At 39.0% G+C, this 13,231-nt stretch overlaps 1 protein-coding gene and 1 long non-coding RNA gene across 5 annotated transcripts; both read right to left on the bottom strand.

The window, feature by feature from the left end:
* Positions 1-394: 394 nt before the first annotated feature.
* Positions 395-7,647, bottom strand: LOC108348843 (uncharacterized). Of its 4 annotated transcripts, none has more exons than XR_010059940.1 (3): positions 6,925-7,647; positions 4,640-4,796; positions 395-1,799 (listed from the first exon to the last, which is right to left on the bottom strand). It is a non-coding gene; the product is annotated as an uncharacterized LOC108348843 (long non-coding RNA). The 4 variants fall into 4 exon arrangements; XR_010059938.1 differs by having other exon boundaries at positions 4,640-4,831; XR_010059939.1 differs by having other exon boundaries at positions 4,640-4,841.
* Positions 7,648-8,717: 1,070 nt separating this feature from the next.
* On the bottom strand, positions 8,718-9,350 carry H2az2l3 (H2A.Z histone variant 2 like 3). Its single transcript, XM_003751821.4, has one exon. It carries the CDS (start codon positions 9,273-9,275, stop codon positions 8,889-8,891), a length of 387 nt encoding a protein of 128 aa, XP_003751869.1. The 5' UTR covers positions 9,276-9,350; the 3' UTR covers positions 8,718-8,888.
* Between the last annotated feature and the right edge of the window lie 3,881 nt (positions 9,351-13,231).

Consider the following 13,231-nt stretch of genomic DNA (forward strand, 5'->3'; position numbering starts at 1 on the left):
TTAGTTATGAAAATTGTTAAAATTTCTCTAAAAGGATGGCAAAACGACTAGATATTACTAGGAAATAACACTGAGAACAACTTTCATGGAATCTGTTAGACGAATGAAATTTATTAAGCATCTCTTCCAGGATATAAAGGATAGACTTAGATATAGTCATACCCACAGTTAACAAACTTACTGGATATGTATTCATTGCACAGAATGATGAATTTTATAAGGCCATTTCCTTATGAGCATATCCACCCCACATTCTCTTTTCTGCTTACATCTTTCGTAGATTAAAATTAAATTTTATTTCATAATTTAGGGTTAAAGAAATAAAAGTCATCTGACTAAAACAATGTAACTCAAGATATAAAAATATTTTAAATTAATCAGGTATCTTCCAAAACTTATTTCCCACTGTGCATTATAATTTTACCAAATAGCAGTGACTTAATAGGAATTTATATAAAGATATATGATAACAATCTTGGGAAAGTGATGCTGACATCATGGGCTTTCAAGAATTCTTTTTTTCATTTTAAGTGTCTAATGCCAACTGAATTAAAAAATCATAAGTAGATGAATTTTGGTGCTAGCTTATTTCCTCCTTGGATACTTGATTCATTCTATGTCCCAGGCCATGTGATGGCTTATTAACCCTTGAAATACATCTTATCCTAAAAGTCAAAATGAAAAATCTTATGGAAAGATAGGTAGATTGATAGATAGATGATAGGTAGATAGGCTATAGATATATGTAGGTCCATAGATAAGAGTGATAGATTATATATGATAGATAGATGATGATAGGTAGATGGGTAGATACATAGACAGGCCACAGACAGACAGAAAGACAGTAGATAAATAGATGATAGATAAGTATATGTATATGAAAAGTTTGTATTATTTATTTGTGGTTCTGTCTGTTTTTCTTTTTTATTTTGTTTTCACTGATAATGAACAGTGAGTAACTGAAAGGGATCTTTTGTAGATATCTACTATCCTCTCTGTTTAAAACTTACTGAGTTGAATTTTCTTACACAAGCAGAATTTATAATTCTGTGCCCTGGGTTACAATAATAATATTACAAATCACAGTGTATTTCACATTTAATTAGCTTCACATAACTTTCTGAGTGTTCCATTAACTTGTGTGCAAAAGCTTTATTGTTATGAGAGAAAAATAAAGAGAAAGCAAAGTAGAGGGAGCAATCAATACAAGGAAATATTATGAAGATGAGACATGTTATGCACACTAAGAGTTCACCCCCAGCAGGGGCATTTAGAGAAGATTTTAGAACATCCAATTCAGAGTTTAAGAAATATTTATTCATCCTTGGGTTCTCATATCATTGGTTATAACACTTGTCTTCTCATGCTGTCCAACAAAAAATAAAAGACCAGATTCTTGCAAGCAAAATACCAACAGGAGACAGAGTAACCTGGCAGAAAATGTGCAGCACACACTGCTACAGCTTACAGGTGGACTTAATCAATTAGTTTGTCAGTCACTGATGGTTGTCATGGAAATGTTGAAGCACACTATTGACCAGGAGGTTGTGAAATGTGTGCAAGGGATCTTTGATTTGCTAGAGACCACTTAATTTTACCTTGTAGGATGAAATCAATTTGAATCATGATAATATGTTCCTTCTGCTGCTTTGCACTTGTATGTGAAGAGGGAAAAGTATTAATAATCAATCAAAAGATACCTACACTTTCTAGAGTCCTGCTTTGGTCACAACAGTCAGCTCAGCTCCTGGTTAGTATATGTTCTCCTATGTTGGTGGATATACTGGTTTTTGGTTAAGCTAGAGTGAGAACAAATGAGAACTGTTAATCTCATTCTCTTTGGCATAGCTGTTCAAGGAGCTTGTATTGACATTTTCAAACAGATTATAAGTGGTAATACATTCATAGAGAAGAGAATGAAAATCCTTTGTTCATTTTTACAAAAATAAGAATATTTTGTTGTTGTTGAAAATGAATGACATTATAACTACACTCCAGCGATCTGACAATGTGTTCCCCTGAGTTTTCTGCCTAAACACTAGAACTTAACACATCTGTGTTGATTATATATTGAAATTTTAAGTACTTTTGTTAAAATTTGAAAGGACTGTCTTATTTTTTAAAAAGATAATTATTACTTATCTGCCAATGACTTATGTCAAGAAATTTTTCTTTGCGTTTATGAAGTGAGCACTGTGAGTTACACATGTTAAGAGCTAAAAAGCAACAGAAAGGAGAAAAATAAATAGAGATAAATAATTTCCATTTTCAACTTTTATGTCTGTTCATAGTTTCATATGAAATGCTTATTCTGCCCATAAAGCTTCCTGCAATTAAACACCTACCACATCTGATAATTGCAACTCCTTACTGAGGACTCAGCACAGAGTAAATGCCTTACAATCCTGTTCACATCCCCAGTTGAAATAAATACATTCTCACTATTACAAATATCCATATACTTTTATTTTTCTAAAAAAAAATCTGTTTTCCTACCATTCCAAATTTTTATTTTTCAGTTTTTAACATATTAGCTAGAATTATTTGGTAAATACATGCTGGTTAAAATAATTAAAATATGAAGCTATGAGATATCTTAAGGTCATTATTTAAATTCATTTAGTGAAATTAAAAAGTTAAGTAAAGTATTTAAATAGTCTGTGGGGATAAGGGTGTCAGGTATGTTCTGTGTGTTCTTTTTTTTTCTTATTGTGTGTTATACACATCAATGTTCATAGCAATTGTATGATTCTTTTTATGTGAACCACGTGTCACTGGAATTATTTGGGCTCTAAACACAGAAGAAATAAGATGGCTTCTGATAAGATGATAACACAGTTGTGCTTTCAATGTTTGCATTGCGTTTTAGGAAGTATGAAAAGGAATATCATTCTCAGGTTGACACTTTGCTATGTGAAATTAGATTCAATGACAGTAATCTCTTTACCAAGTTAGAGACCCCCAATTAAATCCAAATATATCTCTGGAGATTATTAATTATAAACATGATGGTCTAGAGGTCAGTATAGATGGATGACAAGTGAGCCATACTTGACAACTTGTTTAGATTGAGATGACAACATTGAAATTAAAATTTATACTTGAAATGCCATGTGACAAAATATCACAGATGTGAGAAACAATCTTTTAAAATGACTATAAAGCATCGCTTGCTACACTGGACAGGAGCACACAGAGCATCACTTCAACAATGTGTTTCTTCAGAGGGAAGAAATTTATATTTCACAGTTCAAAATTATTTTAATTAATTAGTCTATTTATTTACATCCTATATGCTGCTCCTGTTCCAGGTCCCTCCCTCACAGAATTCCTTCCCCAGCCCCATCTCCTTCTCCTTTGAGAAGATGTCCCCTATCTCCTCACCCTGAAATATCAAGAGAAGCTCTGACTGAGTAGGCACACCTCCCACAGAGCAAGACAAGGCAGCCATGAAGACCAAGCTGACTGACTGCTACTTATGTAATGTTGCCTCTTCCAGCCTATGTATGTTTTTCGGTCAGTGGCTCAGACTATGAGAATTCCCAGGGGTCTAGGCTTGTTGACTCTGTTGGTGTTCATGTAGGGTTCCCATTTACTTCAGGGCCTTCAATCCTTCCCCCAACTCTTCCCTGACCTCTGTCTTATGTATGGCTGTAAGTATCTGCATCTGTTTCAGTCCTCTGCTGGGTAGAGCCTTTCAGATTACAATTATGCTAGGCTCTCATCTGCAAGCATAACAGAGTATCATTAGTAATGTCAGGGATGGGTGGTTGTACATAGGATGGGTTTCCAGTTGGACTGGCTATTAGTTGGTCTGTCTTTCCATCTCTACTCCATCCCTCTATCCTTTTGACTTCCTCAGAGTAAAGCTTGACATTCTTTTAAACATGATTTAATGATAAATTTGGGGTCAAAAGTTATATAGGTAGGTCGGTGTTCTCATTTCTCCACTGCAGGTCTTCCATGGCTACAGGAGGCGACCTTTCCAGGTTCCATGTCCCCACTCTTGGCTAAAGCTAACTGCCTTGACTCCTGGGAGCCACTCTATCCCAGGTCTCTGGGACTTCCAAGAGATTCTCCCCTCACCCTAACCCTTGCAGCTGTGATTGTTGAATATGTTTACTGGTTCTGTACTGGGAACCTTCATCCTTCTAGTCCTATTATTCTTAGGTTTGGTGTTTTCATTGTGTCCCAAATTTCCTGGATATTTTATGTTAGGCACTTTTTCACCTCTAGCGTTTTGTTTGATTGATGTATCCATTTCTTCTATGGTATTTCCTACACCTAATATTATCTCTTCCATTTCTTATATTATGTTGGTGATGCATATGTCTGTAGTTTCTCTCTTTCCTAGGGTGTCTATCTCCATTTAGGTTTCCTTTATTGCTTCCATTTCTGTTTTTAGGTGTTGGACCATTTTATTCATTTCCTTTACCTGTTTGATTGCATTTCCCATATTTATTTAAGGGAATTATTTATATCTTCTTTAAAGGCCTCTATCATCATTTTGAGATGGAATTTAAAGTCACAGTCTTGCTCTTCATGTGGGTTGGGATATCCAGGGCTTGCTGTGGTAGGAGAACTGGCTTCTGATGGTACCATATTGTATTGCTTCTGTCAATTATCTTTCTAAGATTACCTTTTGACATTGCCTTCTGACATCTAGTTGTTTCTAAGGTTGGTTGGCCTGATGCATTAGAACAGATCTCCTGGGAGGTTGCAGCTGTATGACTCCAGTTTAAATAGACCTCTTGTATGTGTCCAGTTAGAGCTGACCTCCACGGATACAGGTAGAACTGTGGAAAGGGACATAGTGGGTGTTCCAGGACTCCTGCAAAACACTACACACAAATTAGCAACAGAAACTGAATTCAGAAGAAACTGATTGGCACAAATCTATGGAAGTCAAAAGAAGCAGCAGAAATGCCACCAGAAGATCTTTGATGTGTTTCTCTCTACACAGTATCTATGAAGTCATGACAAGCAAATATCAGGAAAGCAAAGCAAACCAATGTAAGAATGTGTAGTCATAGGTACAGACTAGTGTCAACTATGATCAACAAAACCAACAAGGAGAAACAATGCAAGAGCATTATCCAGTGTCTGTTGGAGTATACTAATACTCTTTCCAAATATCATGTGTCATGTCAAGTGTCAATCAAAACATTACATGCTCTTTCATGAGGCAGCTTCCAGAAGAACACTACATGTCTCTTCTCAGGAAAACATCATCTCACATATCTGCTTTAGCAAAACATCCTCTCATAAAACAGCTTCCAGAAAATTGTCATATGACAACTACGTCAGAAAGTGTCACAACCACTGGTTGAAGGTAGAGCTGGTTTTGATCCTCCACGTGTTAGGAATTACACATAAAGCATCTGAGAGACAGTGAGATTTATAAACTCTGATCCACTAAGCTACACTCCAGCCCTCAGTCTGGGATACTTCAGATACTAATTTCAAGTTCCATCTGTCTTTCTGAAAACATTGTCACATCTTATTTTCCTTATGGCTTGCCACTATTTAAGAGAAAAATACAACAACAAAAAGTAACAATAACACATATGAGATATGCAATTACTTCAGCCCAGAGGAATAGTCAAAGACACTAGAGAAAGTGAGGATGGTCACACTAGTGGGATTTGTCATTTTTCCTCAATTAAAGATGAGGAAGCAGGGATATCAATCAGTCTCTGTTACTTCAAATCAGACAGCTTCTAAGGAGAGAAGTCATGATTCACACCCTACTCTGTATCTCTAAACCTCACTTACTCCTAATATTACCTTCCCAAAGCCCACAGGACTCCCAATAGAAACTTATGCATCAACACTACATATGTATTAACCCAGGATGACAACAGACAAAGTAAACATTTTGGTTAGATTGTTTTTTTTTTTTCCTGAAAAGCATTCCAAAATTGACCTGTCAATCTTTGTAAGTATGAGCAATGACCTTGCATTGTCTAGGGAGATACTGGTTTAATTAAAGTGACACACAGACAAGGAAACAGTCCAGTTTTATAATTGATTAATTTACTGGAGATAAAGATTCACAAAATATTATTGGAACCTAAACAACTTGGTAATTATGAGATACTGGAGAAGAAAAAGGCAAAGGTCTCTCGGAAACTAAGAAAATGTTGGTTCTTTCATAAAAATCTCTGTCATTTTTTTTTATTTCACCACCAGTGGGGATTTTTGCATTGATTACAAATGACGTATTATCAAGACTAGGTTGAAAAATCTCTTCCTTAAATCAGGAACTTCTCAGAGAACAGAGTTTCCTAAGAGTCATTAGGATCCTAGAGTTGAACAAATAATACTTAGATTTGTGGGACAGTCATTCTTAGTTCCTAGTACTTGCTTTTTCTTTTTCTTGAAAATAAAGGAGGAAGAGGAGGAGGAGGAGGAGGAGGAGGAGGAGGAGGGGGAGGAGGAGGAGGACAATGACGACGAGGACAGCGATGACGACTAAGACAAGACCAAGACATTCATTATAGTTTGCATATCAATGTATAGCATATATCTATACTGTTCTTGGAAATCTTATTTTCTGGGACAGAAGTTAATTTGGTCAATGGGCATGTGACAAAACTTGGATAAACAGCAATAACAACAAATACCACATATCTCCTAGAAACTTCTAGAAAAACAGTCCTTTCCATGGATAGGCATGGTGGGAGAAAGAATCATGCAAATGAAAGCCCACCATGTAAATCACTTTAAAAGTCTCTTTCCAGTCATTTCTAAATGCCTGGAATCCATTTCTGTGCAAGGTACTTTTCAGGGAATGTAGCCCAGGTTGAGGGTTTTTTTTTTTCTCTTTTTCTCCTTCCTGGGTTTCCAGGCCAACATCCCCCTAATCCCTCTCCCTCCCCTTTTATATGGGCTTCCACTCCCTATCCTCCCCCCAACAATCACCTTCACTGGGGGGTTCAGTCTTGGCAGGACCAATGGCTTCCTCTTCCACTGGTGCTCTTACTAGGCTATTCATTGCTACCTATGAGGTTGGAGCCCAGAGTCAGTCCATATATAGTCTTTGGGTAGTGGCTTAGTCCCTGGAAGCTCTGGTTGGTTGGCATTGTTGTTCATATGGGGTCTCCAGCCCCTTCAAGCTCTTCCAGTCCTTTCTCTGATTTTTGACCACACATATACCTTTGGGTATCTTTCTCAGAAACATAACTACTTCTTTATGATGAGGTCTGTTCTCCCTTTCCTGTTTCAATGGCTTCAGAATCCCTGTCTACTTTGCCCATTGTAGTTTCTGCTTTGTAAAAAGAAACCTTTGGACAAGAGAAATACAAAGTGGAGGAGAGCAACTCGATGAATTAGGTAATCCTGATTAGTAGTTCTCTTACTAGTTTGTTTCTTTGATTGGTACTGTTTTAATGGGTTAGGCTGGAACAGCCATTGTCCAACATCTTGGTAACATTATTCGGTGCTCAGGTACTTTAAAGTCAAACATTCTACCAATCTGCCAACTTCTACATTCTAATTCTCTGATTCTATTCTACATTGATACTTGATGGTCATAGGATGACTGTCATAGCTTCACAGCTCAAGTAGTTGCATGACAATGACCACAACAGGAGAACTATGAGCTTAGATGGTGATGATGGTGAGCTTGTAGTTATTTGAAAAACACAAAACAAATCTCTGTACTGGTTTTTAGAGAATCTCTACTGTAGTTGAACCCAATTAATCCTACTCAAATCAAATCCAGTAATGGAGGCACACATTTCTCTATCCACCCCAATGTTCTAGGTTCCCAATGAAATACAAGCACACAGACTTTATATATTTATATGCCTCAAACAACTCAATGACTAGGCTACTTTCTAACCTCCATGTGGGTGACTAACCCCAACCCCCACGTTCCTGAATGAGTTACTTACTAATCCTATATTCCATCTTTGCACCCCTAAACCCAAACCTGTGGCCCTCTTCAGCTGCAATCCATGACACCTACATGACTGCTATGCTGTTTGTCTCCTGAAACTCTCAGGTCTGGTGTCTCTCTTCCTTTCCAGAAATAATGGCTTTCCTCCTCCTTGCTTCATCCTCACTCCCTTGCCTGAGAATCCTAAAAGTCTTGCTTCTGTCTCCCTGCCCAGTCATTGGCCACAGATAACTTTATTTACCGATCAAAACAAGTCGGGGCAGGGTTACCTCAATTTCTTACATGCAGATTCTTGTGTAATTTCAGGACCTGATTAATGTAATACAAGGAGCATTTAGACCAAAACTACAACAATGTACCAGATAAGATGTTAATTATATCAGCCGTGAATAACAGTGTATCATCCCATATATCTTTACTATTAGTTTTTATGATAATAATGTTCAATCTTACTAGCAATGGAAATTTAATTTTAAGATGCAGTTCTCTGATGGCCAAAGATGAGGATGAATGTAACTTTTATATTTTGTTTTTGTTGTTGTTGTTACTATGTTTGTTTGAGAAGGGTATTGTATAGCCCAAGTTAGAACTACCTTGATAGTGGAGAAAAGGACCTGGATTTCTTTTTTTATTTTGTTTTATTTTATTTACATTCCAGCCACTGCTCCTTCCAGTTCCCCCTTCCCACAGTTCTTCATCCTATTCATCCTCCCCCTGCTTCTGAGAGGGTTTCCCCTCTTAACCTCTTTTTTTTTCCTTTTGTAAAAAATGTTTATCAATTCTATTTTTGTATAAAACACAAGGGAGAGACCTGGCCAGTCAACACATGACTGACCACAGGGAAAGGAGTTTATCAAACTTCGAGAGTCTAAAAACATACAAATGTGTCTTCTGTCTACAGCAATTGTCTATGCTTTCCCACACACCGACTGGTACCTTCTGCCCAGTCACACACAGTGAGGACAGCAGGTCAGTGACTCACGTCCTAAGCAGTTTTCTGCTGCCCCTTCTTTCCGATCAGAGACTTGTGGATGTGCGGAATCACACCGCCCCCGGCTATGGTAGCCTTGATCAGTGAATCCAACTCTTCGTCACCTCGGATTGCAAGCTGTAAGTGACGTGGGGTGATGCGCTTTACTTTGAGATCTTTAGAAGCATTACCTGCCAACTCCAACACCTCAGCTGTGAGGTACTCCAGAATTGCAGCACTGTACACAGCAGCAGTGGCGCCCACCCGTCCATGGCTTGTGGTGCGAGTCTTCAAGTGTCTGTGGATGCAGCCCACAGGAAACTGGAGCCCAGCTCTCTGTGAGCGAGACACTGCCTTAGCCTTGGCCTTCCCGCTGTCTTTTCCAGCTTTGCCTCCAGCCATGGTCTCGGCCGCGGGACGCCCACTGCAGCCCCGCGCCGCCGCCGCTGCGCTGCTCTCGCAGTCGGACCGCCGCAGCTCCCCTCTTAACCTCTTAACTCACCTCCAGACCTCTGCATTCCTCTTCCCTGGGGCATGAAGTCTCCAGGATTAGGCACATCTCCCACTGAGGCCAGACCAGGCAGGTCTCTGCTATATATGAGCATGGTACCTGTGATCAGCCTGTGCTTAATCTTTGGGAGCTCCCAGGAGACCAGGTTAGTTGAGATTGGTGGTCTTCTTATGGAGTCAAATTCCCTTATTTCAGCCATAGGGGTCTCTCACTTAAGTTGATTGCAAGTATCTGCATCTGTCTCAGCTACTAGTAGGGCCCAGCCATGCTGCTAGATTCCTGTCTGTATGCACATCACAGAATTAGTAAAAATGTCAGGCCTTGGTCACCCCCCACTCCCAATGAGATGGATCCTAACTTGGGTTAGGCACTGGACTGCCTTTCCTTCAGCCTCTTCTCAATTTTTGCCCCTATAGTTCCCCTACAGGGGAACAATTCTGGATCAAAAGTTTACTGTATGTTGATAACCCCATCCCTCCACTTGAGGTTCGGTTTGTCTACTGGAGGTAGACTCTTTAAGTTTCTTCTCCCCACTGTTGGGGATTTTGTCTATGGTCAGTCTCATTGAGTCCTGAGAGTCTCTCACCTCCCCAGTCTCTGGTAATTTCTAGAGTGTTCCCCTACCTGCTACACAATCCCTCCCTACTAGGCTGCATATCTCTATTTATTCCCCTGGCCCTCTTGGCTTCTCTCCTATCCCCACTCTCATTCTTGACCTTGTTCCCCTTTTCCCCTCCTCCTTCCCTCTCTCATCCAGGTCCTCCATCCCTTTGCTTCCTGTGATTATTTTCTTTTCCCATCTAAGTGGGATTGATGCATCCTTACTTTGGCATTCCTGCTTATTAAATTTCTTTCAGTCTGTGGGGGTTGTATCCTAAGTATTCTCTACTTTTTTGGGCTAATATCCACTTATAAGTGAGTACATACCATGCATGCCCTTTTGAATCTAGTTACCTAACTCAGAATGATATTTTATAGTTGCATCCATTTGCCTGCACAATTCATGATGTCCTTGTTTTTAATAGCTGAATAGTACTCCACTGTGTAAATGACTCACATTTTCTGTATCCATTCTTTGTTTGAGGGACATCTGGGTTGTTTCCAGATTCTAGCTATTACAAATAATGCTTCTGTGAACATAGCAGAAAAGATATCCTTGTGATATAGCATAGTACAATTTGGGTATATGTCCAGAACTAGTATAGCTGGGTCTCCAGTTGGAACTATTTCCAATTTCCTAAGGAACTAACTGCCAGATTGATATCCAGAGTGGCTGAATCAGTTTGCAATCCCACCTCAACTGACACAGATGGAAATTTCCTGAACAGAATACCAATGGCTCAGGCTCTAAGTTCAAAAACTGACAAATGGGACCTCATGAAACTGAAATGCCTCTGTAAGGCAAAAGACACTGTCAATAGGACAAATTGGCAAAGTAGAGATTAAGAAAAAAAATCTTCATTAACCCTACAGCTGATAGAGAGCTAATATCTAAAATATATAAACAACTCAAGTAGTTAATCTCCAAAAAAATGAAATAACCCAATTTTTAAAATGGGGTACAGAGCTAAAAAGGGAATTTACAACAGAATGTCAAATGGCTAAGAAACACTTAAAGAAATGTTCAGAGCCCTTAGTCATCAAGGAAATGTAAATCAAAACAACCATGAGATTTTACCTTACAGAAGTGAGAATGGCGAAGATAAAAAACTCAAGGAGCATCACATGCTGGGGAGCATGTGGGGAAATTCCATCCTTTGCTGATAGAATCGCAAACTTAACCTTGAATTCTTTTTTTTTCTTTTTTCTTTTTTGTTGCATCCTATATTTTCTACTATTTATTATAATATATATATATATAAAATTTTGTGTATTTACATTTCAAGTGCTATCCCCTTTCCCAGTTCCCCCCCTCTCCCATACACCCTCTCCCTGCTTCTGTGAGGATGCTCCCCCTCCCACCCACCCACTCCCAACTCAAAACACTGCCATTCCCCTACACTGGGGAAAAACGTATTTATATATCCAAGGGATTCTCCTCCTATTGCTGCAGACAATGCTATCCTTTGCTACATATGCAGCTGGAGCCATGGGTCCCTCCATGTGTACTATTTGGTTGGTGGTTTAGTCCCTAGAAATTCTGGGGAGTCAGGTTGGTTGTTATTGTTGGTCTTCCTATGGGGTTACAAACTCCTTCAGCTCTTTCAGTCCTTTCTCTAACTCCACCATTGAGGTCCCCATTCTCAGTTCAATGGTTAGTTGTAAGCATCCTCATCTGTATCAGTAAGGCTCTGGAATACCCTCTCTGGGAACATTCATATCAGGAACCTGTCAATAAGCACCTCTTTGCATCAGCAATAGTGACTGGGTTTGGTGGTTGCACATGGGATGGATCACCATGTGGGACAGGCTCTGGATGGCCTTTCCTTCAGTTGCTGCTCTACTCTTTCTCCCTGTATTTCCTCCCATGAGTATATTGTTTCCCCTTCTAAAATGGACTGAAGCAAACACATTTTGGTCTTCCTTCTTCTTGAGCTTCATATGGTCTGTGAATTATTTCTTGGGTATTCTGAGCTTTGGGGCTAATATCTACTTATCAGTGAGTGCATAACATGTGTGTTCTTTGTGGTTAGGTTATCTCACTCAAGATGATATTTTCTAGTTCCATACATTTACCTAATAATTTCATGAAGTCATTGTTTTTTTTTTCCGCCCTCCCCGAAGTCATTGTTTTTAATAGCTGAGTAGCACTCCAAAAACTGCATGGTACTGGTACAGAGACAGGCAGGTATATCGATGGAATAGAACTGAAAACCCTTAAATGAACCTCACACCTATGGTCACTTGATCTTTGACTAAGGAGCTAAAACCATCCAGTGGTGAAAAGATAGCATTTTCAATAGATGGTGCTGGTTCAGCTGAAGGTTAGCATGTAGAAGAATGCAAATTGAGCCATTCTTTTCGCCCTGTACAAAGCTCAAGTCCTAGTGGACCAATGACCTCCACATAATACACTGAAACTAATAGAAGAGAAAGTATCAGAAAGAGTCTCAAATACATGGGCACTGGGGAAAATTTCCTGAACAAAACCCCAATAGCTTATGCTCTAAGATCAAGAAGCTACAAATGGGAATTCACAAAATTGCTAAGCTTCTGTAAGCCAATGGACACTCTTTAGGACAAAACAGCAACCAACAGATTGGGAAAAGATCTTTAACAATCCTACATCTGATAGAGGGCTAATATCCAAAATATAGAAAGAACTCAAGAAGTTAGACTCTAGAGAGCCAAATAACCCTATTAAAATGGGTACAGAACTAAACAAAGAATTCACAGCTGAGGAATATAGAATGTGAGAGAAGCATCTAAAGAAATGTTCAACATCCTTAATCATCCGGGAAATGCAAATCAAAACAATGCTGAGATTCTACCTCACACCAATTAAAATGTCTAAGATCAAAAACTCAGGTGACAGCAGATGCTGGCGAGGATATTGAGAAAGAGGAACACTCCTCCATTGTTGGTGGGATTGCAGACTGGTACAACCACTCTGGAAATCAGTCTGGAGGTTCCTCAGAAAATTAGACATAGTACTACCTGAGGGTCCCTCTATACCACTCCTTAGCATATACCCAAAAGATATAATATATCGTATAACAAGGACACATGCTCCACTATGTTCATAGTAGCCTTATTTATAATAGCCCGAAGCTGGAAAGAACCCATATGTCCTTCAACAGAGGAATGGACATTGAATTCTGAATGCTCTACCTTTACCTTTCAAGTTCTGAGATTACAGGTGTGTTCTACCATACCAGATTTGTTTCAAATATCTCTTAGTTTTTCA

This window comes from Rattus norvegicus, chromosome 18, assembly GCF_036323735.1.
Source record: "Rattus norvegicus strain BN/NHsdMcwi chromosome 18, GRCr8, whole genome shotgun sequence".
NCBI classification, from domain to species: Eukaryota; Metazoa; Chordata; class Mammalia; order Rodentia; family Muridae; genus Rattus; species Rattus norvegicus.